At 46.8% G+C, this 24,984-nt stretch overlaps 1 protein-coding gene across 15 annotated transcripts in view; it reads right to left on the bottom strand.

Annotated features, from left to right (window-relative positions):
* Positions 1 to 24,984, bottom strand: part of PPP6R3 (protein phosphatase 6 regulatory subunit 3) — a 122,769-nt gene that overhangs the window by 5,821 nt on the left and 91,964 nt on the right. For 6 of the 15 annotated variants that reach the window (XM_069565607.1, XM_069565611.1, XM_069565610.1 and 3 more), the window contains 8 exons: positions 23,783 to 23,869; positions 19,385 to 19,482; positions 17,524 to 17,578; positions 16,549 to 16,679; positions 12,226 to 12,347; positions 7,798 to 7,951; positions 6,382 to 6,488; positions 4,710 to 4,860 (listed from right to left, as the gene is read on the bottom strand). In XM_069565607.1, coding sequence (XP_069421708.1) covers positions 4,710 to 4,860; positions 6,382 to 6,488; positions 7,798 to 7,951; positions 12,226 to 12,347; positions 16,549 to 16,679; positions 17,524 to 17,578; positions 19,385 to 19,482; positions 23,783 to 23,869 — 905 coding nt within the window. The remainder of the gene's footprint in view (positions 1 to 4,709; positions 4,861 to 6,381; positions 6,489 to 7,797; positions 7,952 to 12,225; positions 12,348 to 16,548; positions 16,680 to 17,523; positions 17,579 to 19,384; positions 19,483 to 23,782; positions 23,870 to 24,984) is intronic. The other 9 variants (XM_069565614.1, XM_069565617.1, XM_069565620.1 and 6 more) reach the window with 3 other exon arrangements.

Here is a 24,984-nt window from a genome sequence, read left to right as displayed (position 1 = left end):
CCCCTGTGAATGACTGCCCCGGTCAGCATCCACCACGAGCAGGGCCTTAGGGCTCTGCGGCTCCACACCCACCAATACTCATGATCCCTATCATTCCCCCTCCTGCTGGTCTAATAAGATGTGTCTGAGTTCTCAGAATCTCTTCTGAGTTTTTCTTCTTTTTGCCCCTTCGGGTGTCCTTGTCTATAAACTGCCTGTTGCTATTCTTAGCCCATTTTCGGATCTGGGTTTTCATTCTTTTCCTTACTGGTTTGAATATTAAATGCTAATTTCTGGATGATTTAGAACTATAAGCTTTTCCCCCTTAATTTGCCATCTGCCTCTTAATTTTGTCTACAGTAGCTTATCAACCAGAAATTCTTCGCTTTGATGCAACCCTATCCTATTCTCTGCATGAGGTTTATGCTTTTAAAGGCAGTCTGTTTTCTTTCGAAAAAGCAGCCCCTTTCTGCCCTCAGGTGAGAACAGTGTTTCCTTCTGACTACCATGAGACTCTGGCCACAGCACTTAATTCCAGTACCGCATCTTCCCATCTGGAAAGTGGGATGATAACCATGGTGCTTTCGGTTTTAATCATATACAACTTTCTGCCCCCCGCCCCAAACGCTTCATCAGAAATGTCAAATGACTTCTTCATTCTATTAATATGCACTGAATTACACAGACAGATTTTCTAATGTTGAACCATCTTTACAATTCAGGGATAAACTAATTGATCATTATGAAGTATTTCTGGTATACTTTAATGATGCTGAACAGTTCAGTGATCTTTACAGTTCAGCGATAAACTGATCCTTATGAAATTTTTTTGTATACTATTAGGTTCAGTTAGCAAATATTTCACATAGGTTTTCTGCATTTAGTTGCCTGTGAGTGACATAAGCTGATCATTTTCTGTAATTATCTTCATCTGGTTGTGGAATTAGGCTTTCACTACTTCATAAACAGGTCCAGGCAGTTCTGGCACTTCTATCTTCTGTGACAACTGAGGAACTGACAGGTCAGCGTGTGGCACGCGTGGAGCGCCCTGAACTCTCGCCGTCACTGACACGAGCCTGGCCCAGCGGCCAGTCTACTTTTTCCCTCCGCAAGTAAGGCCTTGTTTGTATCCTCTCAAATTACAGAAGTCATTTGTTGTCTCTTCCTTTGGTATTAGGTTCCCCTATATCCTGTGTGTTTCTTCGCTAGTTATGACCTGTCTTTTCACTTCATCGTGTCTTTTAGAAGACTAGATGTTTTGTCTTTCCCACCTGTACTGAGAGCAGAGGCTCAGCCTGTATTCTCACATGGATGTTCATAGTCTGCCAGCCTCTCCACTGTCGCCTGACCATGTCAGTGTACGGGCCTGCTCGCAGAGCTCTGCACCACAGCCTTGGCATCATCTTAGTAACAGTGAGCCCTGAAAGCTACCACGGTGAGGCCCCTCACCCTCCTCTTTACAGTGATCCTGCTCTTCACGGCTCTCCTCGGTCTTCTCTGAAAATTACAATCAGTTTCTCCCTTTCATAAAAAACTCCCATTGGGATTTTGAGAAGAAATCCATCGAGAAGCAATGCCAAAGTTAGCAAACGTGCTGTGTGAAGTCACTTCAGTCGTGTCTTGACTCTCTGCGACCCTACGGACTGTGGCCCACTAGTCTCCTCTGTCCGTGAGATTCTCTAGGCAAGAACTGGAGTGGGTTGCCGTGCCCTCCTCCAGGGAGCTTTCTTGACCCAGGGATTGAACCCACAGCTCTTATGCCTCCTGCACTGGCAGGCAGGTTCTTCACCACTAGTGCCACCTGGGAAGCCCTTTTGGCAAACATAGTGATCAGCAAACTATAAAAGGTCTCAATAACCCGGATAACCACGATGGTGTGGTCACTCACCTCGAGCCAGACATCCTAGAGTATGAAGTCAACTAGGCCTTAGGAAGCATTTCTAAGAACAAAACTGGTAGAGGTGATGGAATTCCAACTAAGCTTTTTCAAATTCTAAAAGACGATGCTGTGAAAGTGTTGCACTCAACACTCCAGCAAATTTGGAAAACTCACCAGCGGCCATAGGACTGGCAAAGGTCAGTTTTCATTTTCATTCCAATCCCAAAGAAGGGCAATGCCAAATAATGTTCAAACTACGGTACAACTGCACTCATTTCACATGCTAGCAAGGTAATCAGTACATGAACTGAGAACTTTCAGATGTACAAGATGGACTTAGAGAAGGCAGAGGAAGCAGAGATCAAATTGTCAACATTCTCTGGATCACAGAGAAAGCAAGGAAATTCATTGACTATGCTAAAGCCTTTGACTGTATGGATCACAACAAACTGTGGAAAATTCTTTAAAGAGATGAGAATACCAGACCACCTTACCTGTCTTCTGAGAATCCTGTATGTGGGTCAAGAAGCAACAGTTAGAACAGAACATGGAACAAAAGACTGGTTCCAAACTGGGAAAGGAATATGTCAAGTCTATACACTGTTACCCTGTTTGTTTAACTTCTATTCAGAGTACATCAAGTGAAATGCCAGGCTGGATGAATCACAAGCTGGAAGCAAGACTGCTGGAAAAAATATAAACCACCTCAGATGTGCAGATGATACGACCCTAATGGCAGAAAGTGAAGAGGAACTAAAGAGCCTCTTGACGAAAGTGAAACAGGAGAGTGAAAAAGCTGGCTTAAAACTCAACATTAAAAAACTAAGATCATGGTATCCAGCCCCATCACTTCATGGTAAATAGAAGGGGAAAGAGTGGAAACAGTGACAGATTTTATTTTCCTGGGCTCCAAAATCACTGCAGATGGTAACTGTAGCCATTAAATTAAAAGATGCTTGCTCCTTGGAAGGAAAGCTATGACAAACCTAGACACCGTATTAAAAAGCAGAGACATCACTTTACCGGCAAAGGTCCATATAGTCAAAGCGATGGTTTTTCCAGTAGTCATGTACAGATAAGAGAGTTGGACCATAATGAAAGCTGAGCACCAAAGAATTGATGCTTTTGAATTGTAGTGCTGGAGAAGACTCTTGAGAGGCCCTTAAACTGCAGGGAGATCAAACCGGTCAATCCTAAAGGAAACCAACCCTGAATATTCATTGGAAGGACTGATGCTGAAGCTCTAATACTTTGGCCACTGATGCTGGGAAAGACTGAGGGCAGGAAGAGAAAGGGGCAACAGAGGATGAGATGGTTGGACAGCATCACCAACTTAATACACAGGAGTTTGAGCAAACTCTGGGCAACAGTGACGAACAGAGAAGGCTGGTGTACTGCAGTCCCTGGGGTCACAAGAGTCTGACATGATTCAGCGACTCAACAACAAGGAAACACAGCACTGACGTCTCTCCCTATACATTGAGGTCTTTTGGTCTCAGTTACAGACAAGGTTTAACCTCTCATTTAAAGGGGAAGGGGCACATCTAAGACACCTTGTGCTGGCTTCTAAGACGCAGTCGACTTGTGGGTGTATTCAATAAACTCGCTAAACTTTACTAGCAATACATACAGATTCCACTGGAATTTTTATATAGGAAGTCATAAGCTACAATTAACCTGCTGTCCATGGGGTCGCAAAGAGTCAAACATGATTGAGTGACTGAGCTGAACCTGCAAATAAAAACCATTTTACCTCTTTTGAATTTGTATGTCTTTTATTTCCTTTTATTTCATGCTGCATATGCTAAGACCAGCAGCACAGTGCTGATGAGAAGCAGTAACTACAGGGCTCACTGTCTGTCTTGTCTTTGAAAATGAGTATTTCTTCAAAATGTTTCATTGTTAAGAATAGAGTCTGTTGTAGATTTTCAGTGGACACTTTTATCAGTAGCTACTTCTTATTCCTAGCTTGCTAAATAGTCACAAATAGTTTTAATTTTTATCAAATGTTTTTTCACCTACTGAAAGTCCAAAAGGTTTCCAACCCTTTATCTATGAATTACCATCAGTAATCTTTAAAATACTGTAGTATCCTTGCATTCATGAGATACATCCTTGATCATGAGCTAAAAACACACTGCTAGCTTTGGTTTGCTACCTTGTAACGTTAAAGCATTCTACAGGCAGGCCCCCACGTGCCATCAGCCGACAGTGATTTCTTGTTTCGTGCCGGCTTCACAAGTTGGGAAGCATTATTCTTGTGATATGAAAGGGTCTGTGTAAAGTGGAGATCAGAGCTCTAAGCACTGATTTAGCTACAGTCTGTGGGTTTTGGTAGAATCTTTTTCACTAGTTTTTCAGCTTTGCTTTTAATTTGCATTATGAGTCCTTTTTCTGACACAGAAGTTTACAAGTGAAGGCAATTTCCAAATATGTTTTTGTAACCTATCATTCTGTTCCTGAATTCTGCTGGTTGCATTGTATCTGGAGGAAATGATCTGTGTAAGACCCAAACTTATGGTTTAGATGGTCCCAGCTTTGCTGCCTGTACCCAATGCAATTCCCGTTTCTAGAGGTATGGCAGTTCTTTAAACTCATGTATTTTGAATCCCATCAGTCTTCTCAACCTTTAGTGTTCAAAATACTATTAAAAGGGGAAGGGCACAGACACCGAGAGAGCCAAACTCCATCTCTTTGTTAACATTTAATAAATTTAATGGAAATAATAGAACGATGTCAGGCTAATGTCTGAACCCACACGGGAACGAAATTACAGATGCTAGTATTTGTGGCTTCTCCTCCACCACCCTCCCGACAACCTGAAGCTGCCAGTATGGCGGCGCCTGGTTACCTTTTGAAGACCGCAGTCTCTGTCTTGGCATCTACAGTGAGGCTGAGCGTTTCCTTCATGCCGCCATTCATCACTGTCTCAGTTACCTTGTCTGTACTTTCCGCATCCTCCTCGCCATCAGAGCTGGCTTCCATGGCCACACTGCCTGGCGCTGAAAAGAACACACAGCTGATGGGCGTGTGCACCGACACCGGCTAGGATCTGCCTCCCGCTCTGTGCAGACCCGCCCACCCAGCGGCGCCTCAGCTGCTCGGAGACAAAGAGGCACGAGATGATCTGCCCGCTGTTGCCTCTTAATGACGCCCGCAAGACAGAAGCTGCGAGGGATCACTGACTACAGCCCAGGACCATAGACCGCCAGTCTCCCCCGCTACCTGCACACCCAACTGTCCCTCAGACGACTGCCCATCCCCTCACTCCTCCAGCTCCCAGCACAGGGCAGACTAGGCAGCCGAATATTCTGTAGCCACAACCCACCATTCAGCCGGCACTGTTCTCATTCACCCTGCTCCTCTGGCTTGTCCACACTCAGGTCCTACTTTTTCCTGTTTGCTAAACTACCCTGTTGTGGTCCTCTGTGGGTCATTTTTCTGTCGATGAGAGGGAGTCATGTGGTAAACTGGTGATGAGCATCTGAATTCATACGTGGCCTCAGAGACCAGGTCAAAGCACCCAACCTGGGCCTGAGTTTTCTTATGAACAAAATTGGAGGTGTTTGAACCCCCTTATAGAACTGCTCAGTGATAAACTAGGTCATAAATATAGAATGTGGCTCAGACAGTAAAGCGTCTGCCTACAAGGCGGGAGACCCGGTTTCAATCCCTGGGTGGGGAAGATCCCCTGGAGAAGGAAATGGCAACCCACTCTAGGATTCTTGCCTGGAAAATCCCATGGACAGAGGAGCCTGGTAGGCTACAGTCCATGGGGTCGCAAAGGGTCAGACACAACTGAGCGACTTCACTTTCACTTTCATTTTTCAGAAGAATGACAAACAAAACACTAATTTCTGGATTTATTCATTCCCCTTGCCCCTTGGTTCTTGTGCCCTACACATGTACCCTCATTTTCTGAGAACTAACTTTGTCTCTTCCGTGTCAATCCCTCCTTCTCGCCCCTTCACCAACTTCCCACAGTCCTAATAATCAGGTTGGAAACAGTTCAGGGCCCATGCAAACTACACCTGCCTATTCTGAGTAAGACAGCCACTGGACAACCTCAACCATTTCACCTGTTCATAAAGATGCAAATGAATAAATAACTACACAGCCTGAAATGCACCCAGACAGCACACTCCAAAGAATAAAAGCACCGGGTGCAACCAGGCCTGGAGCACAAGTGCTGGTCTCATTCCCCCTGGGTGTTGCAGGCCAAGACATCGTCCTTTCTCGGCCTGTTTCCTTTCCTGTCTTGACGGGACTGAATGACTGGCAACTTAAATACCTTACTCTTTCTAGGATTAGCATGCTGTGGTTCTGGAATAAACACACAATTGCTTTTTGCCCAAAGCCCTGAGGATATCAGACCCACATCTCGTTTTCCTGGGTCGTTTGAGCCCTTGAACTTTTTTAGAAACCTACTGTGGACAAAGACAACTTTCCAGATCTGGGGAACTCAGCGTCACATTCCAGAGCGAACACCCGCCAGGAAAGCAGGCCGCTGGCCCCGGACCCACCTTCCGGCTGCACAGCCAGCGCAGCCACACTGGGCGTCAGAGGGTCCATCGGCTCAGTGCTGGTTTCCATCTCCACTGGGGAGTTACTCCGTAAAGAATCTTTCGTACTTTTAGAAAAGAGAAAATTCAGAGGTGAGCAGTGGGAGACGGTCCTCAGGATCATCATTCACAGAAAACCTTTGAACACTGGTTTCAAATCCACTGTGGAGACACAGCTGGTTACAGACTCCGAGAAACACAAATGTTTGAGTGTGGACGGCAGAGTGGAGTGGCGGATGAGCCAGGGTGGGAGATTTTCTGTTGGGTCAGCAGGGCAGCGACACGGGGACTTCTCGGAGGTTCCAGAGAGTCTCAAGATGCCCCCAGCCCCTCAGGCTCGCACAACCACCAGGCTCCCGAGGTTGGGAAAGCAGTGCATACACTGTGCACCATCAACTGTATCTACAGTTCCACTTTCACAAAAGTCCTATCCCCTCCAGGCAGCCTGCCCAGAGGGCCTGGCCCTGATGATGTTTAATGAGACAACGTGGCCAGTGCACAAGGGCTTGTACAGGAAAGCAGTTGCTTCAGCAGCATTCTCAAGTAACCAGGAGAGCAAGAGAGAAACCTGGCTGCCCTGTACCGGAGAAGAACCAGCATCTCGTTATATTTTGGAGACATTTCCCATAAATCTCACTTCACCTCTGAATAACGGCTCGCTGCTATTATCAGAGGTGCTGTAAAGCAACGTGGGTTTTAGTCTCCTCTCTTGATCTGTCTACAGTGGTGAATGCTAGCTCCCATCAGGCTGTTTTCTAATCTTTGCCATTATAGTTACCATTTAAAAACGTGTCTTGTTAGAATAGGGAAAGAAAGTCTTTAAAGTCGGGGGGTGGAAATCTCCACCCCATTTTTTTCAGGAGACAAAATGAAACAACAGTAAGCAAATCAAAGTTAAGTGTAAGGAGATATAAAATCCACGGTTAATACTCAAAGCCGACAATATTATGCAGGAAAACCAAAAAATGATCAGCCGCTGTTGCTGAGACTAATGCAATTAACAAGACTGACAGTCACATTGACACACCCCTAATTTACAGCACTAGACTGGCTCCAAGCGGAACATACGTTCAGTATCATCTACTAAACTCAGGGTACATGCCGCGTCTCCGTAATGCTCCTCACAGAGGCGCCCCTCAGGAGCTCCCTGACTCCCTGGGCCATCTCCTCAGCCCACTTTACCATCCACTCCGCCTCCCAGCTCACCCTGGAGAGCAGGGAGGAAGGGGGTGGTGTTTCCTCGTAACTCAGAGCTGTGTCTACATCCCTCCCTCCCCCATTGATTTTTCAATCTCGTTTAAGGCACTGTATTCAACTGGGAACACGCTTCACACCCGGCTCTCAGGTGGGAAGGCTGGGAGAGCCGCATGCGCTCACCTCAGGGAAGACGTGAACTCTGAGAAAGAAGCCCAGCCTGTCTCCTTCGTCGGCATAGGCTCCTCTGTGCTCCAGACGTCAGACCCCACCGAGTCTAAGGGAGCACCGTGCGTCGTCTCCATGGGGACATCAAAGTTGGCTGACCAGTTGGGTGCTAAAAAGGAGAGGAATCCCACTTTGAGAATGCTTCAGTCATTTAATGTAACACAAGCATTTTTCAAAACCAGATGTGCAGTGGTAAGTAAAAAAGACTGCAGGTGCGGGGCAGAGGGCATTCTGGCACACTGCTGGGGGAAGCGGACAGCCACAGCCACGCAGAGGCCACTCCACAACCTCTGTCTGCTGGAAAGCTGTGTGTTCCCTTTGATCCCTTAGCAATTCACCTTTCCATGATTTTATTTTCCAACAGCGATTAACACACAAGAAGACAAAGTCACACAGAAAACAATATACTGATGTTAATTTCTTGATTTTGACAAATGTTCCAAGGTTATGTGAACACTAGGAGGAAGATGGATGAAGGGTATACAGCCACTTCCTGACATTCTTTGCACCTTTTCTGCAAATCCAAAATTAGTATAAAATAGTTTTCTAAACGCATGTTAGTACTCAGTCACAGTAAAGTGGGAACAACCTCAAGGCTTCCCGCCCCACCCCAAGTCCACAATGCTGCTTCTCACAGCCGCCCTTCACCTGAGCACACACAGCAGCGGGCTTCCCGAGATACAAGGAGGAATACAGACTTAGTCTCTGCCCACCCCACTGCCATCTCTGAAGTGACAAAGGTTTCTGTATCTAATGAGAAGAGACTGGGAGCTCCTGGAGAGCCTCAGGATGGGGACTTGGGGAGTGGGGCAACCAAGTGCTTAGAGGGTTGGAACTTTTGGCCCTTCCCTACCACCCCTCCCTCAACCTTCTAGACGTGTAAGGGGCTAGAGGTCAAGTTAATCACTAATGACCAAAGATTTCACCAATCACGCCCACTTAGCAAGGTCCCCATGAACACCCAAGCTGCGGGGCTTCAGGGCTTCTGGGTTGGGGACAGAGGTGGCAGATGAGACTCCACTGGGGACCCAAGTTCCTGCCCGTGGACCCCTCTGGACCCGTCCTGTTCATTTGTAGCCTTTAATATATCAACTGGTAATGGTAGGTAAAAGGTTTTTCTGAATTCTGTGAGCAGTTCTAGCAAATAATCAAACCCAAAGAGGTCATGGGAACTCCCAGTTCACAGCCAGTTGGTTAGAAGTACCGGCTGGGGGTGGGGACGGGCGGCCGACTCGCGGGTCGAGTGAGCCCTAACCTGCGGGCCTGACTCAGACGGTCAGTGCCTCGGCTGAGCTGTGTGGGAGACTCACACATTTGGTGTCAGGAGTGAAGTTCTGAGAGCAGAGAGGAGCTCTGTTCCCACTGGCTTGCTAGGCCTGCAGGCACAGGAGAGTGCTCAGAGATGGGGGTGGCAGGACCGCGCACCCTGTCTGGCTGCTCCTCTCTTGCTGCGGTCTGGGTCCTGCCGGCCTCTGTCTCTGTTTAAATGTCGCCACCCGAGGTGTGTCCCCCTCAGCCGAAATCAGGCCTGCTTGCTCTCATCACACACCAGCTGCTCCTGCACAGTAGCCTGTGCAGAATGCCCAGATGCTTGCTGCAGACAATCTGGCAGTGGGGACCACCGCTCTTTATCATGGATGTTCTCTACCACAACTGGAGGCTCCAGGCTGTAAGGAAGGAATGCTAGGCTACGGCATCTGCGAGCTACTTGGGGATGCTCCTCAAGACAAACGACCAAGGACCTATGCGTAACAGAAGTGCCCCACCCTACAGACAGACTTCCCGGGACTCCAGGCAACTCACTCAGCTCCCCCTAGGCTAGGTTTCCTCATTTTTTCACTTCGGATAAAACCATCTACTTAATCCTGAGGGTTAAATGAGGGCCTCATCTAGCAGGTACTAAAGGAGGGCTGTTTCTGAGCTTCCTGCCCTCTGATCTGTGTACCATGTGGCAGGGCTCCATGGGCTCTGAGAAGGAATAGGACCTTAATGTCTGAAAACCTCACCTGCAACCTCAGAAAGTCAAGAAAGTGGAAGTGTTAGTCACTCAGTCATGTCTGACTCTTTGCGACCCCACAGACTGTACCCTGCCAAGCTCCTCCGTCCATGGGATTCTCCAGGCGAGAATACTGGAGCTTGTTGCCATTTCCTTCTCCAGGGGATCTTCCCAACCCAGGAATCGAACCCTGGTCTCCTGAATTGCAGGCAGATTCTTTACTATTTGTCACCTCCGGGAAGGTGACAGGTATTTCTGCCTGCCCACCACATGCAAAGTTCTGGACTCACTCCATCCAAATAAACTGGGCTACACAGAAATGACTGTTGTTAGTCATTTCCTATTATTACCATCCCAGGAAAGACTAGCTCCCCAGAATTACTCTAACATTAACTGTTGAGAAACTGTTCTCAACAGTCAAGAAAAACTCTGGAAGAAGCCACAGAGATTGGGTGGATGGTGGAAGCTCTTAAGTCAGAGGCCGAGGCAGCTCAGAGCCCTGGAGGGGAGCACTCCCCCGCCCCAGTCCCATCTCAACCCCGGCTGACCCAGCAGTACAAAGAAAGCTTTCCCAAGCAGCAAGGTCAGGAGGGCTGAGACCTGTGAGGCCATGCCCTGTGGGTGAACATCACAGCCCTGCCCTTCGTCTCTCCCTGTCCCCACACCCAGCTCCACCAAGACAGTGGGAGTGAGTCACACCAAGCGTATGGTCCCTCCCCAAGTCACTTATCACCCACCCAGCGATCTCACAGATCCACAGACTTCAAAATGCCATTCAGCCTTCAGAAAGAGTAATAAAATCCCGCTACACACTTGAACATGGATGAACCTGGAGGGCACCATGCTAAGGGAGTAAACCAGTCACAAAAGACAAAATACCCCATGATTCCACTTAGGATGAGGTCCCTAGAGGAGTCAGATTCAGAGACAGAAGATAGAATGGTGGTGGCCGGGGGCTGGGGAAAGGGGAATGATGAGTGCTGTTTGTGAGTATAGCTTCAGCTTTGCAAGGTGAGAAAGTTCTAGAGGCTCCACTGCACAACAGTGTGAATACACAACACTACTGAACCACACAGGTGAACACACAGACACAGACACACAGAGACACACAGACACACACACACACACGCAAGCCGAAAGCTCAGGGCCTCCGGCAGCCTCCCCCCGCTCCTGATGAGCCCCCGTCGTTTCTCAAGTCTCACACTGAGTCTCGATGCCGGTCTTCCCGTCCCCGAGTACACTTTCTAATCCAGCTTTCACACTGCTACCAAGAGTAATCATGTCAACACAGATCAATTGACGGGATTCTTAGTAAAATCCTCAGGAGAAGGAGCACAACCTCCAAAATAATTCTCCTTCCGGCCTCTGGCCTCATCTCCACCATCCCACCCTTCCTGAGCTGCATTCACCAGCGGCGGGTCCCTGTGCCTTCCTAGGAGCTGTTTTCCTGCAAGCGGACTCATCCCTACTTGTCCTCGTGACACAACCCGTCCTCTGGGAGGGCTCTGCAGAGGCCTGGGGGAGCGGGGCCCCTGCTCTCCCCACACTCTCCATCTGCTCAGACACCCCGAGGCCCTGGAGGCCGTGCCTGTGTCCCAGCTCCCGGCACACAGCAGGAGCCGGACACAGGCCGGCTGGTGTGAACGGTGTCATGCCCTCCTGAAGGTGGCGAGCCGCGGAGGAGAGAGAGGCTGGGGACCACGCGGGGTCTGCTGGATGCCTGCCACGCTCCGAGGTCACGATGAGGTTCAACCTGACCCCCAGAGTGGGGTTTCATCCTCTAGAACCGAGGCATAAAAACCTTCCCAGGCAACAGGAAGCACTGTTGGCCTGGAGGAAAGCCCTGGTATCAACCTACACAGCTACTTCATGTGAAAATTTGTCTGAACTTTTAGGCATTAACAGTATTTTTAAAAGACCAGTCAACTTTAGTCTTCTTAGCAAGTGGTGAAACATAAATAAGCATTTAGCTGGGAAAATTTTAGGAACACAGGATTCATTAACAGTGAAGACCCTGTTTAAAACTGCTCTAACTGTAAGGAATTTCCTGCGGCTTAGGAGCACTCCTGATTCTACAGCCTTTCCCCATCCTTCCAGAAGCTACGGTCTCTCCCCTTCTGCTCCAGTTCCCAGCCTCTGCAGCTGGAGGATGGACCCATTGATGTGTTGCTGTCCTCTACCCAGATGCACACAGAGGGCTTCCAAACTGTAGAGACCCCCTCTCACCCAAGGTGTAACTGGCTCCTCCCCTCAGGCCCGGTCCCCAAGACGTGAAGCGCCAAGGGAACTCAGAGGACAGCGTGTGCTCCCACACAACTGCCCTTCAGAGGCTGTCCCAGGCTCAGGGGCCACCTCCACATGGCGCTGGCAGAGAGGCGGCGACTTACGTTCGCTCAGGTCTACCTCCATCTTGTCCTCCGTGTTGGCACTGCTGGACTCAAACAAGTCTTGTTTTGCTCCATCTTCTTCCTCAGAGTCTGTACTTTCCTCACTGTCTGTACTCCCCGAGCTAAGGGGAAAAGTCCAAAATATTACTACTGTATATTGGCCCCCCGCTAAATCCAGAGTTCAAAAGACATCCCACACCAAAACACTGTGCGGCGCATCACCTGGGCCCCACGTGCCCGTCACTGTCAGGGCTCACCCCACCCCAGGCCCCAGCTGCTCCCACTGGGGCTGCGCTGGCAGACTGTTCGGAAACCTTACAGCTGCCTGGGGTGGAGGTGCCCCCTGGTGGTGAGAGTCCGCACGTCCCTCACGACCAAAGGTGCTGAGCTGCTTCTCGCGTGCTCACCTCTGTTCTCAAGCATCTTTAGCCTATTTTACGGAGAAGGCAATGGCAACCCGCTCCAGTACTCTTGCCTGGAAAACCCCATGGATGGAGGAGCCTGGTGCGCTGCAGTCCATAGGTTGCTAATAGTCGGACACAACTGAGAGACTTCACGCTTTTCACTTTTCACTTTCATGCATTGGAGAAGGAAATGGCAACACACTTGTGTCTTTCTTTCCTGGAGAATCCTCTATGGGGTCGCACAGAGTCGGACACGACTGAAGTGACTTAGCAGCAGCAGCAGCAGCCTATTTTAAAAACTAGTTTGTCTTTTCTCATTACTATAGAGGTTTGAGAGTTCTTCATACGCTCTACATGTAAGTCCTTTATGAGATATACGATTCGCAAATTTTACCTCTTAGTGTATATGCCTTGTGCTTGCGTTAACATTGTCTTTTGAAGAATATTAGTGTTCAATTTTGATAAAGTTTAACTTACCACAATTTTTTTTCATGTATAGTGCTTCTGGTGTTCTATCTCAGAGATCTTTGCCTTACCCAAGGTCACAAAGATTTTCCAGTATTAAAGTTTTCTAATTTTGTGTTTGATTCAGACGTAAGATCCATTTTTGGTTACTATGTATACATAGTAAGGACACAGAGACCAAGGGCATTTCCCCACATATCATGTCCAACTATTTCAGCTCTGTTTCTTCAGATGACTACCCTCTCTCCACTGACCTGCCTCTGCACCTCCTCCCTCAGTCCAATGTCTATGTATGTGTGTAGGCCTATTTCAGTTCAGTTCAGTCGCTCAGTCGTGTCCGACTCTTTGTGACCCTATGAATTGCAGCACACCAGGCCTCCCTGTCCATCACCAATTCCTAGAGTTCACTCAGACTCATATCCATCAAGTCAGTGATGCCATCCAGCCATCTCATCCTCTGTTGTCCCCTTCTCCTCCTGCCCCAAATCCCTCCCAGCATCAGTCTTTTCCAATGAGTCAGCTCTTCACATGAGGTGGCCAAAGTACTGGAGTTTCAGCTTTAGCATCATTCCCTCCAAAGAAATCCCAGGGCTGATCTCCTTCAGAATGGACTGGCTGGATCTCCGTGCAGTCCAAGGGACTCTCAGGAGTCTTCTCCAACACCACAGTTCAAAAGCATCAATTCTTCGGTGCTCAGCTTATGGGCTCTCTGTTCTGTCCCCTGATCTACCCCTGTCTTAACTACTGTACCCAGAAGTCAGGCAGTGTTAATACTGTTCTTTATGAAAGCTGTTTTGGCTATTCTAGGTCCTTTGCATCTTCATGTAAATTTAAAAATCAATTTATCGACAGCTACCAAAAAACCTGCTATGATTTTGTTTGGAACAGCAATGATTCCAGATCAATCCAGATCTAGGGAGAATTGGTATCTTAATAATACTGTCTTCCAAATCATAAATATTTATCAAGCCTTGATTTCTCTCAGCTGTTCTTCATGTATGAGCCTTGCACATCTTCTGTCAGATTTATCTGTACATATCTAATATTTTGATGATACTTTGAACAGTACTGTTTAGTCATTTTAATTCCAACTGTTGGCTGCAGTATGTAGAAAAACAATTACACTGATCCAAGATTGTGCAATCTTGCTAAAACCACCAAACTACTGTAGGAGTCTTTTGTAGATCCCAACAAACTTTCTACACAGATAGTCATGTTGTCTATGAATAATGGTAATTTTTACTTTTCCTTTCCAATCAGATACCATTTATTTCCTTTTCTTGACTCACTGCACTGGCTAGCATCTCCAGAAAAATACTGAAAATCAGGGGTAAAAACAGGCATCCTCACATTGTTTCCAATCGTGGGAGTAAGTCATTTAGTCCTTCACCACTGAGTGTGACGCCAACTGCTAGGTTTACTGCACAAGCCTTAAACAGCCTCAAGACATTCCCTTGTCCCCAGTTTGCTGAAGAGCCCTACCAGGAGTAGACGCTGAATTCAGCCACACGCCTACTGACCTTCAAATGGTAAACCAAGTCTGCACTGCTGGAATAAATCTTGCGTGGTCACGATGCACCAATGCTGCCGATATTTGCTACGATTTTTAAAGGAGCTTTTGCGCCTGTGCTCTCTTCACACCATATAATGCAATGCCAGCTTCTGGTATCAAGTTACAAGGAGGTGGCTTCAGACAGTGAGATGGATACTATCCCCCTCCTTTTCAATTTTCTGAAAACTTCTGTAAAAACTGCTGTGATTTCTTTCTGAAACATTTGGTAGAATTCACAAAGAGAAGTCCTCTGGACCTTGAGCCTTTGTGCGTGTATGTGAGAAGTTTTATACTACAAATTCAACTTTGTCAGCAGACAGGACTATCTGGGTTATTGTTTTCTCTTTTTGGTTGAGGTTTGGTAGTGTGTGTCTTTCAAAGACCATCTAAGCTGTCAGGTTTATTGGCAAAGAGTTGCTCCTAGTATTCCTTATTACCCTATTAATATCCGTGGAATCCATAGTGATGTCACCTGTCCTGTTCCTGATTATTAATAATTTGTATCTTTTTTCCTTGATCCTTCGGTCTAGGGGGTACATCAATTCTATTAATCTTCTCAAAGAACAATTTTTAATTATGACCCATCGATTATAATGATTTTCCCTACTGTCTTCTGTTTCATGTTTCTGGCCATTTCTTAGCGTGGAAATTGAGGTCACTGATTTGTTTCTTCCTTTTTAATGTAAGCAGTAGTGCTAAAAGTGATCCTTTAGGTACGTTTCAGTTGTAACCCCCACTTCCTGATAAATACTGAGTTCCCATTTTCTTTCAATTCGAAATACTGTGTAAATTCCCCCTTTTCTCTTTAACTCATGTGTTATTTCGTTTCCTCATATTTAGAGATTTTCTAAAGATGTGTCACTGATTTCTAATTTAATTCCATTGGGTCAGAGAGCATATTTTATATCACCTGAAATCTTTTTTTTACTGACTCTTGCTTTGTGGCCCAAAGATGGTCTCTCTCACTAAGTAGTTCATGTACACTTGATAAGAATGCACACTCTCCCGTGGCGTGCTTTAAAAATCCCCAGACGGTCAAGCTGGTTGATAGTATTAGGTACGTGTTTTATACTTTTATGGCCTATTATTTTCGTCAATTACTAGGGGAGGAATATTGAAATATCTAATTGTAACTGTGGAATCTGTCTACTTCTCTTTGTACTTCTATCAGTTTTTGCTCTGTGTATTCTGAAGACCTGTTATTAGGAATGTAGATATAGACAGAACTGGCATTATGCTCTCCTAATAACCACTTTATGACCTTTTAATCTTTTCCTTTGAAATCTACTTAAATAAAGATTCCTCTACCTTTTAACCTGTTTAAATCTTTTTTATTTTAAAATTTAAGTTCTTAAATAATTTAAGTCATTTTCCATAGGTGGCAGTAAGTCAGACCTTTTTTTTTTTTTTAATCCAATCTGACCAGCTCTGCATTTTATTTGGGGTTTTTGGATAGACTTTTGAAAATTGGTCCCAATGGGTATCATATGACATGACTCTGTCTCCTCAAGTAAAATGAATTTCTAGAAACAACTTTCCTCTCCCCAGGGAAACTTTCAGATTTTATCAGCAACAACACCCTGCTCTGCTGCTCTTACGACTAGCCAGGGAACACTCCTCAGGCACCGTATGACAGCGATCCTCAGCATCCCTTCCCCATCCCAAGAGGCTGGGTCCCAGCAGTCCATGAACCACACCAGAACGCTTGGCGCACTCTCACTCAGGTCACCCTGACTTGTTCACACTGCAGACAGGGAGGTGGTACCAACTCTACCAGTTAACAAGGGCCTTTCTGATCACGACAAAAGCGCTGATCCCTGGGTCAAATGTGTTTGTGTGGAGAGGCAAGTAATACGTGCCTCATGCACTGGACACTTACTACTGTAACAGGCTGTCGCTCACCTTGATCGTCTCTGGGATTCTGGTGCAAACGCAATATGCTTTTCCTCCCAGATATCTTCCTCATCAGAGCCACCATCATCAAACTGTTGTATTCTTTCCTTACAACATGCTTCAAACAAGGCAATATTTCCCTAAATGAAAGAGGAAAACATTTAAAAATCAAGTCATTTTCTGCAAAAGTTACCAATGTAAATCATATTCTTCCATGTCGTTTGGGGGGGGGGGGGACGCCTATCACCTATACCAAAGTAAAATGTAAGCATGCAGTCAGCCTCTATGTAAGCAACAACAAAAAGGTCCCCCCAAGGACTGGCTTCAAAACTAGTATTCAGGAAACGGAGACTGTCTACAGACAGGCTCTCTTCATCTAGTGAGAGCAGCGTCTCGCTCAAGAGCCTCCCTGGGCCACCCGCCGAGCACACAGCCCCAGAGCTACCCTAACAGCAACCTGCACTTCCTCTGCTTTTCCAAGGCCAGCTAAGCAGTGAGGAGTGTCAGCGTCCCGTCGGTTAGTCTCCGTCTTATCAGAACAGCGAATAAACCAGCGGTCTCTCATGCTAAGTGACATAAAATCAACACTGTGCCCATTCAAATGACACTAAGCCCATGTCCATCTGTAGATGTGGCTGACTTGGCATGTGAGAACTGCCTGGTGATGAGGGACTGGCCCTCATCTGGCCCAAGTTTCTCTCCTGGTGACACTCAGCAGATGCAAAAGGCAGCAGGTTGGAGTCAAACTGCTGTCTTTGAAGCCAAATGTCTACACTGGCTTCATTAGCCCTGTCTCACCTTCAACGAGGGCAGCAAATTTACATGCTTATGGGGCCAAGCAGGCCACGTGCCAGGCTAAAGTCATCGCCATCTAAGACAAAGGCTCCTAGAGTCGGGAGCCCCAGCGCACACAGCACCCAGCACCCATTCCCACCGATTGACCTCTCATATGCCTCGCTACTCGCAATCGGCATGAATACTTACACTTTCATTTGTATTGAGAGTAAAGTTGATGTCTGACACCCGATCAAAAGAAACACTGGAAGCAAAAGATGAGTGCAATCGTTAAAATTATCTACAGACTCAGAAACAGCATTCACGAGATCATCCAGATTCACAGTATGACAAAAATCTCCATTAGTAAAGCCAAATTATTTACATTAAGTGATCCCTCCTCCCTCGGTATAAGGAACTCACACTGGACGGGAGGCCCCGAAGCCTTCCTTATAAACAATGTTCAACAGCCATGGAAGAAACCATGGTTCTATGGGCCATGCTTACATAACCCCAAAAAGGTTGTCTGCAGATAAGAAACAGGTTGAAATACGAAAAAACGGTCACAGACACTGTCAGACCCTGAGCTTTCTCCAGATACAGACACATGCATACATAAAATACAGACACCCTTGAAGTCTTACACTATAATATGGCATAGATGGGACAAAAACAGGGATTAAAAGAATTCCTAGCCTATTAAATGTGTAATTTTTGAGTAGGTAGGGCTATCTTAGAATCCTTAAAGGATCTGTTTGAATCAAACATCATTCCAAGTGCCCCCAAAAATTCTAAAAAGACTGGATTCCAAACCAGCAGCTCTTAACAAATGGGCCCGGACAAGCAGGTGCTGAGACACCACACGTTGGGAGGTGGGGGTTGCAGGTTCTGGTGGGAGTGCTCCCAGGGTGCAGACAAGCCCCATGTATGGAGTCCTTGTTCTTCCGGGGTTGAAATGAGCTGATTCTTAGGGCAGCTGACAGCCTCCACTACTCACTTACAGTGGGACCTCCAGGACTCCCCTGGTGGCTCAGAGGGCAAAGCGTCTGCCTACAATGTGGGAGACCCGGGTTTGATCCCTGGGTCAGGAAGATCCTCTGGAGAAGGAAATGGCCACCTACTCCTGTACTCTTGCCTGGAAAATCCCATGGACAGAGGACCCTGGTAGGCTACAGTCTATGGGGTCGCAAAGAGTTGGACACGACTGAGCGACTAAACTTAAAACTTCCCAGGCCCTGTGCCTCCACAGCATACTGTCTGGCACGATCAAAGGATGTGGAAAAAGTCTTTCAGCTTCTAGCCTGCTGTAAACTGCAACTTAGGACAAACAGCAGCCTCCACTGGCTCTAGTTTAACCAAGGCCCGAGCATCTATTGCTGGGGAGGAAACTGAGAGATGCTGGGTGTTGATGACCCTGCTCAGGGCGCTCCCGTGAGAGAGAACTCTGCTCAGAGAGCTGCAACACACCTCGAGTAAACAGTTTGTTTATAAACACGTGCATTTCCCAAGGTCAGGGGCTAGACCACTTGTCTTCCTCTCTGTGGACGGCTCCCACAGCAGCTGTTCGTGGATTCTGCACATCTCTGGGCTCCTCTTTCCCTGACTGCCTGGCCCTCAGGGGCAGGGAGCCCAGCCCAACTCCACCTTCCAGTTAGTCACTCAGAGAAGAGAACGTGGGCAGGGTGGAGCCTGCTCGGCCACAGCGTGGCTCTGTCCACTGTGCTGTGGAAGGACCAGACCTGCTCAGGCCACTGAACTGACAGAGGAATTAACCACTGCGGACGCTGCGACCCAGCGCCAAACCCTAACAGGGAGGACATCGACCTGAGTTCCTGAGTCTAACCAAAATAAACCTTTGTGGAAGACGCCAAGTCCAAGGGCAGGCTCCCCTTATGGGAGTCACATTCTACTCCCTCAGTTGTCTGGGTGACTCAGGCGGATGGGCTGGACCTGAAGGAACACCTGGAGGGCAGGCTCCTCCCAACTCATAGACACAAGGATTCCCAGAACTCAGAAGAATCACCGCCTCTTACAGAGGGCAGGAATGCAGGGTGCAGAAAGGTGTACTCACTTGCCAATGTCATCTTGATCTGCAAACTTCTCATCGTTGAAGCCAAACTGGTCAATAAAATTGGACGTCATTTGTTGCATCTGATAATCAGAAAAGGCCTGGCAACCCCAGGACCAGTGACAGTGATACAATGATTCTAATGACATTCTACATACTATATGCCCATTTATTTTCCAGAAACCCCCTTATTTATATGTAGCCATAGGGCTTAAAAAGTTGGTGTGTTCTTCTTTAAAAAAAAAAAAAATCAAATAATTTCAGACACAATTTACCCCAAAAAGGAAATGTTTGGAATTTTGTCCACAAATTATTCGAATGCACGTGCCATGTAAGAAGTGTTAAATGACCACTGTCCTCTATTCTGAAATGTCTTGAGAGAGAGGTTTGGGTCCAGTTCAAAAAAGTGATCAAGTGACATGCGACAGTCTGAAATTATAAGATGTACTGGCCACCTCTGAACACAACCAACCTTAAAACCCAGCAAGCGGTACCCACCCCCTCTCCCTTTCGGCACCTCCCCAGCCCCGTCCACTACAGCAACACGGCAACAGAGGAGAAACGGCTAGTGAGCACAACCCCAACTCTACCACACCAGCTCCAGGGGTACTTCCTTTTCTTAAAAAAAAAAAAAAAAAGATTTAAGTCTCAGAGGCTAAGAAGAGTACAAAGTAAACTACTAGCCTACCTACCTTAGGGAGAGGACAGAGTTTTAACACTGATCAGAAATCACTCTGAAAACCCCACAACACTGAGAGATCCAGGGAGGAGTCAGTTCTGTTTGCTACATCGTTTCCCGTTTCTACAGAGCACCAGGGCTCTCCGGTGAAGAAGGGGGAACGCTACCGTGGACTCCACAGAAATGCTGCTGTTCTAACTGTGAACCGCAGCAGGCCAGGGGGACGGTGCAGTCAGCAAACGTGCTCCAGGCTCGCTCAGTCAGGGTTAAAGAGACGAAGACAAGCAAGGACCCTCCTCACTCTGCCGCGAGCAACCCATACGGAGGTGAACTGTGTGCGTGTGTGCGCTGCACGTGGACAGAGCTGCCCGTGGGCTGTGCGGGGCTTCAAGCAACAGCTGTGGCTGGACCAAAGGCACTGGCCCTGAGGCCCTGCCAGGCAGGCCACCACGCTCTCCTGCGTTCTCCTCTGAGCAAGGCCCACAGACTCCACCCTGCAGAAGTACCTCTGCCGTTAATTCCTGATGATTCATTATGGTGGCAGGGAATTATGGCATGGATAATCCAAATTGTGGATAATTAAAAAATAAACCTTATATTTGGCTTTGGAAGGCATCTTTTCCTTAGCTCTAAAAAAGTGCTGCATATATATAGTTTACTTAGAACCTAAAACCTCGCTCACATTTCTCTAACTCGATACCCACCACTCCCCGCTCACTGTCGCACCTTCAAGCTGCCCCTCTGCCTGCCCACAGAGACGACACTGCCTGAGCACCTGGGGGCTGGGGGCTGGCCCCCAGGTGTGCGCATGGTAAGGCACACCAAGGCTCTGGGCGTCTGGGTGAGAGCAGAGGGAAGGACAAGTCCTAAGAGGCTGGGTGAGTTCTCAATGTACGAATATAAAATATTATGAGTAGAAAGAAACCGATTCATCTGAATTGTTTTATCTCCTATAAGGCGGAACACATGGTTGGTAACGTCAAAGGTGCAATAAGCAATCATAAAGTCGTTCTCCGAGCAGGCGGATAAATCGGGCTCTGAGCTCACTGATAAAAACGTGGTCACACAGGGGAACCGGTCCTTTCCAACGGTTTTGGTTCCTTTCTTTTTTTTTCTTCTTTAAAAATTTTGTACTTCTACAGAAAATACTATAAATCTTTTGGGAATAAAAAGGAAGAAATATTCCCCAAAGTGCGCCTTTAAATGCTTCACAACAGAATGTAAATACCACGTGTATTACAAAAACATGTGTGAATGCATACATGTATGAACATATAGCTGTACACACAGACACACATAAATACGCACACACGTGTTTGCCCTGTCCATCTATCCACCTAAGGAGGAAGACAGACACAACCTGCACACAGTAACGCAGAGGACACAGGAGACCAGCGAGCCACAGCCCTCCATAGGTCTGGGTCCACTGCTGCTTCTAGGAAGACACCTCCAGCAAAGAACCTAGGTTTCAAATCTGATTTTTACTAATAAAGCTGTCAAGGCTTACTAAACCCACAGCCGTGAAAACTGTTACTGTATTCTCCCTAAAGCTTTATGAAAGTGCTTTGGACTCTGAGAAATTCAAGTCTGGAAAGCGCCATATGGTTATGCAATTATTAAAAACTTTTAATTGCATTTAAAAAGGGGCAAAAGCCCCCATGTGTCAAAACTGCCACCCTGGTCAAAGCCAGGGGCTGCTCCGGTCCTTTATTAAGTCAATCTCTTGGGAGGTCTCCCCGGGCAGCAGGAGTGGTGCCCACCTGCGGCAGCTGGCCCCAATCCTCCAGACAGCACATGAGGAAGATCTCTGCCTCCTCCCCCAGAGGGGTGGCCGCAGGAGGAAGGAGAACACCACCAGCGGGAGGGAACCAGGAGGGGCAGCGAGGCTGGGAGCGGGTTTGCTCAGTGGCACGCCCTGGGCTCTCCGTGCACGAGCGTCACCAGGCCTGGCTTCAGACGTGAGTGAGGGCAGCGAGGAGACACACAGAAACTATCCGGTTATAACGGAGGCCAGCGTGGATACTCTAGATTAACCTAGATGCGAACTTCTGAGTCCAGAAAAAAATGCTTTCGTGTATGTTTCCTATTTTCAAAATGATTCAAGACAGGTCTATAATTTCAATATGCAAAAAAAGTTTACTGGAAGGCTGTCAATCAAAAAATAATAATTATTCTCCCTACTTTTGAGGGTTACATAAAGCAGATAAAATCCACAGGAACAGGAGCCTGGTGTCATTGAGGCATTTTGTTGACTGAGATCGGTTCATATACACATCATCAGTCTGAAAATTCTCCCCAGAAAATCTATGACCCTGGAACCGGATCTCGAGAGAGAGGTAGGGAATTCACTTTCCAGACACCAGAAGGTCATCAGCTTGATTAAACTACCTGCCGCAAACTCCGAGTTCATTAACTTATTTGCAAATATTTGCGAAAACAGGGCCTTCTCTTTCTTAAAAGCTATTCACCAAAATCAGAATCACCTTGAAAACGCACACTGCACACCCTTCAGCTTCTCTGCAGAGGAGGAACAATGTGTAATTGGGGCTCAGAGCAGGTTGAGGGGACCAACTTGATACTGTCCAGGTGCTCCAGGGTCAGGGAAGGATCGCTTGAAGGCACGAGGGCTCACAGGAAGCCAGCCGGGCCTCTGAGGGGGCCAATGCTGCCAGACAGCAGACCAACGTGTGAGCGGACCAGGAGGCCCACCCGCTGGACAGCTCCCCTGCGGGCTGGCTGCACCCTGCCTCTCACCTCGGGAAGCTAGTCTCCAGGGGCAGTGCCAAGAAGCAAGAGAAGCCAAAATGCTACCTCAGGCCCATCCTGAACATGTACACATTAAAATGCCTTAGTCTTAAACTCAGACGACTGCTTAGTTCAGCCTATACTGGGGTGTGTCAGTCTACCTGGACACCAAAAGGCAGGGCCTGCAGAGTCATCAGAAACTTCATCCTGGCCCTGGTAAAAGGGGCTTCGGGATTGGGAAAAACGTTCAGTGCCAGGGAAGGTAACCACATTAATTCCACTGGCATACCAAATCACCTGACAGGCAAGACTTGGTCCTGACCAAGGGCAGCTTCTCCATATGAGGAGCTGGTACCTTCCAAAAGGGCTTCCAGGTTGAGCTCCCAAACCTGATACTCAGAAGGGACACTGAATTCACTCCTCACCTCCGCAGGAACTACCAAGGGAGGATATATCAGTACGCCTGTTTTTATATCTTGTTTTTACCCCCACAAAGATTACCAGGACCTGATAAATGAAGAGGAATCGGGACAGGATGAATCTGGGAATGCTACAGAATCTGAAGATATCAGAAACTTATAAGCCATTTGGTTCAGGGACATTGGGTAAGTTACTTTCACTGACATTAAACAAGTCTTCTTAGTCTTCTCCACAAATCCCTATGGCAGGAATCTCTGCATAATGAGCATGTCCGAGACGCATGCTTACTGAACTATCCAGAACTACTCAAATCTCCTGAAGAGTTACCCGACTCACCATCATTATCAGATCTAAAGAAACATGCCCTGGAAACATAATCAACATGTACCTTTCTCTCACATACCCAACACTTCCTCTTTTAAACACTTTGATCTAACTAGTAAGTAGCCCCCAAATACACCCTAATGCATGTCTGACTCCAAAGCTGATTCATAAATGACAACTAAACTAAGCATTTAAAATAAAAACAAAAGACAAAACTTTTAGGCATGACTCACTTGCTGCAAAGAAGAATCCTGTGAGAAACCCGTTTCTTTAAAGTCAATTTCATCATCACTGGATGAATGAATATGGCAGGTTGTAACCTATATGCATAAAAATGTAAAAAACTATTTAAGAGAGAAAAATTTTGGACATTTGTATCAGCATTTTCACGGAAAAAAAAATCACATTTAGTTTTTCTCTCAAATGTGTAACAATAGCATGAACAAAAACAAGTAACAGCTAAGCTATAAAATCCACCCAATAATTCCAGGGAGCATTTCACTCAATCAGGAGGTTCAGCCGCCTAGCCTTCTGCTGCCCACCTGCAGCTACTTTACCAGTATTAACCACACCACAAAGCATATGAGAGATGAGTTACTCCATATATGTGACTTTGATAATTATCTCCAATTAGATGTTTAAAAAGCGGAGGAAGAAGCAATGGCTCAGATAAAATATAAAATAATTAACTATTTCAAGCCTGAAGGGTAAAACTGCAGTCCCAGCAATCACTAATGAGCCACTAGAAAGCTCGGGTTTAAATACAACCATTTCACTTTGAATTCTTGCACGTCTCGCTCATTCCAAGAAAAGCACTGCTCGTAAGTGCTAAATATGACTTGAGTCAATAGTCCCCTGCTCATTACAAGACCCCAGACCGCCTGCCCCTTAACACGTAATCCCTGCCCCTCACAACTTAAAACTAACTCACATTAATTATATAAGCAAAAGCATAAACAGGAACTGCTTACCAATTCACAGTAAGTGATTTTCATTAATTGATTCATTCATAAATGTATTAACAAATAGAAATGACTAAGTACCACACTAATAATGGTAATTGCTACAGAGCAAGTAATCAATGTCAACAGTCTGCAAAATTCTAAGAACAAGCACTGTACTTCTCAGGTAACTTACACTGTATTTTCTGACTTGTCCTGTAGCAGTGTTCTAGGCAGAGAGCTCTGTCCTCAGGGGAGAAACAGTGGCCATTAACTGCCAGCCCTTGCAGCTGTGCCCAGAAGCCTAGCGCCGTAGACACTGGCCTGGTTTACTCTGTGATGTTCCAACACTGATTCAAGATGCCCCAAGTGGAATCCAGAGGGGTCTGTATGTGGTGTGGCTTATGGAATTCTGAGTAAATCACTGTGTGAATAAAACTAATCTCATCTCTCTTTATCTGGACATCTTTGAGGAAGATACTAAAGTCCAAGTG

This window comes from Ovis canadensis, chromosome 21 (assembly GCF_042477335.2).
Source record: "Ovis canadensis isolate MfBH-ARS-UI-01 breed Bighorn chromosome 21, ARS-UI_OviCan_v2, whole genome shotgun sequence".
Lineage (NCBI taxonomy): Eukaryota > Metazoa > Chordata > Mammalia > Artiodactyla > Bovidae > Ovis > Ovis canadensis.
Note: the sequence above shows the minus strand (reverse complement) of the source record. Positions and strands in the feature narration are given on the sequence as shown.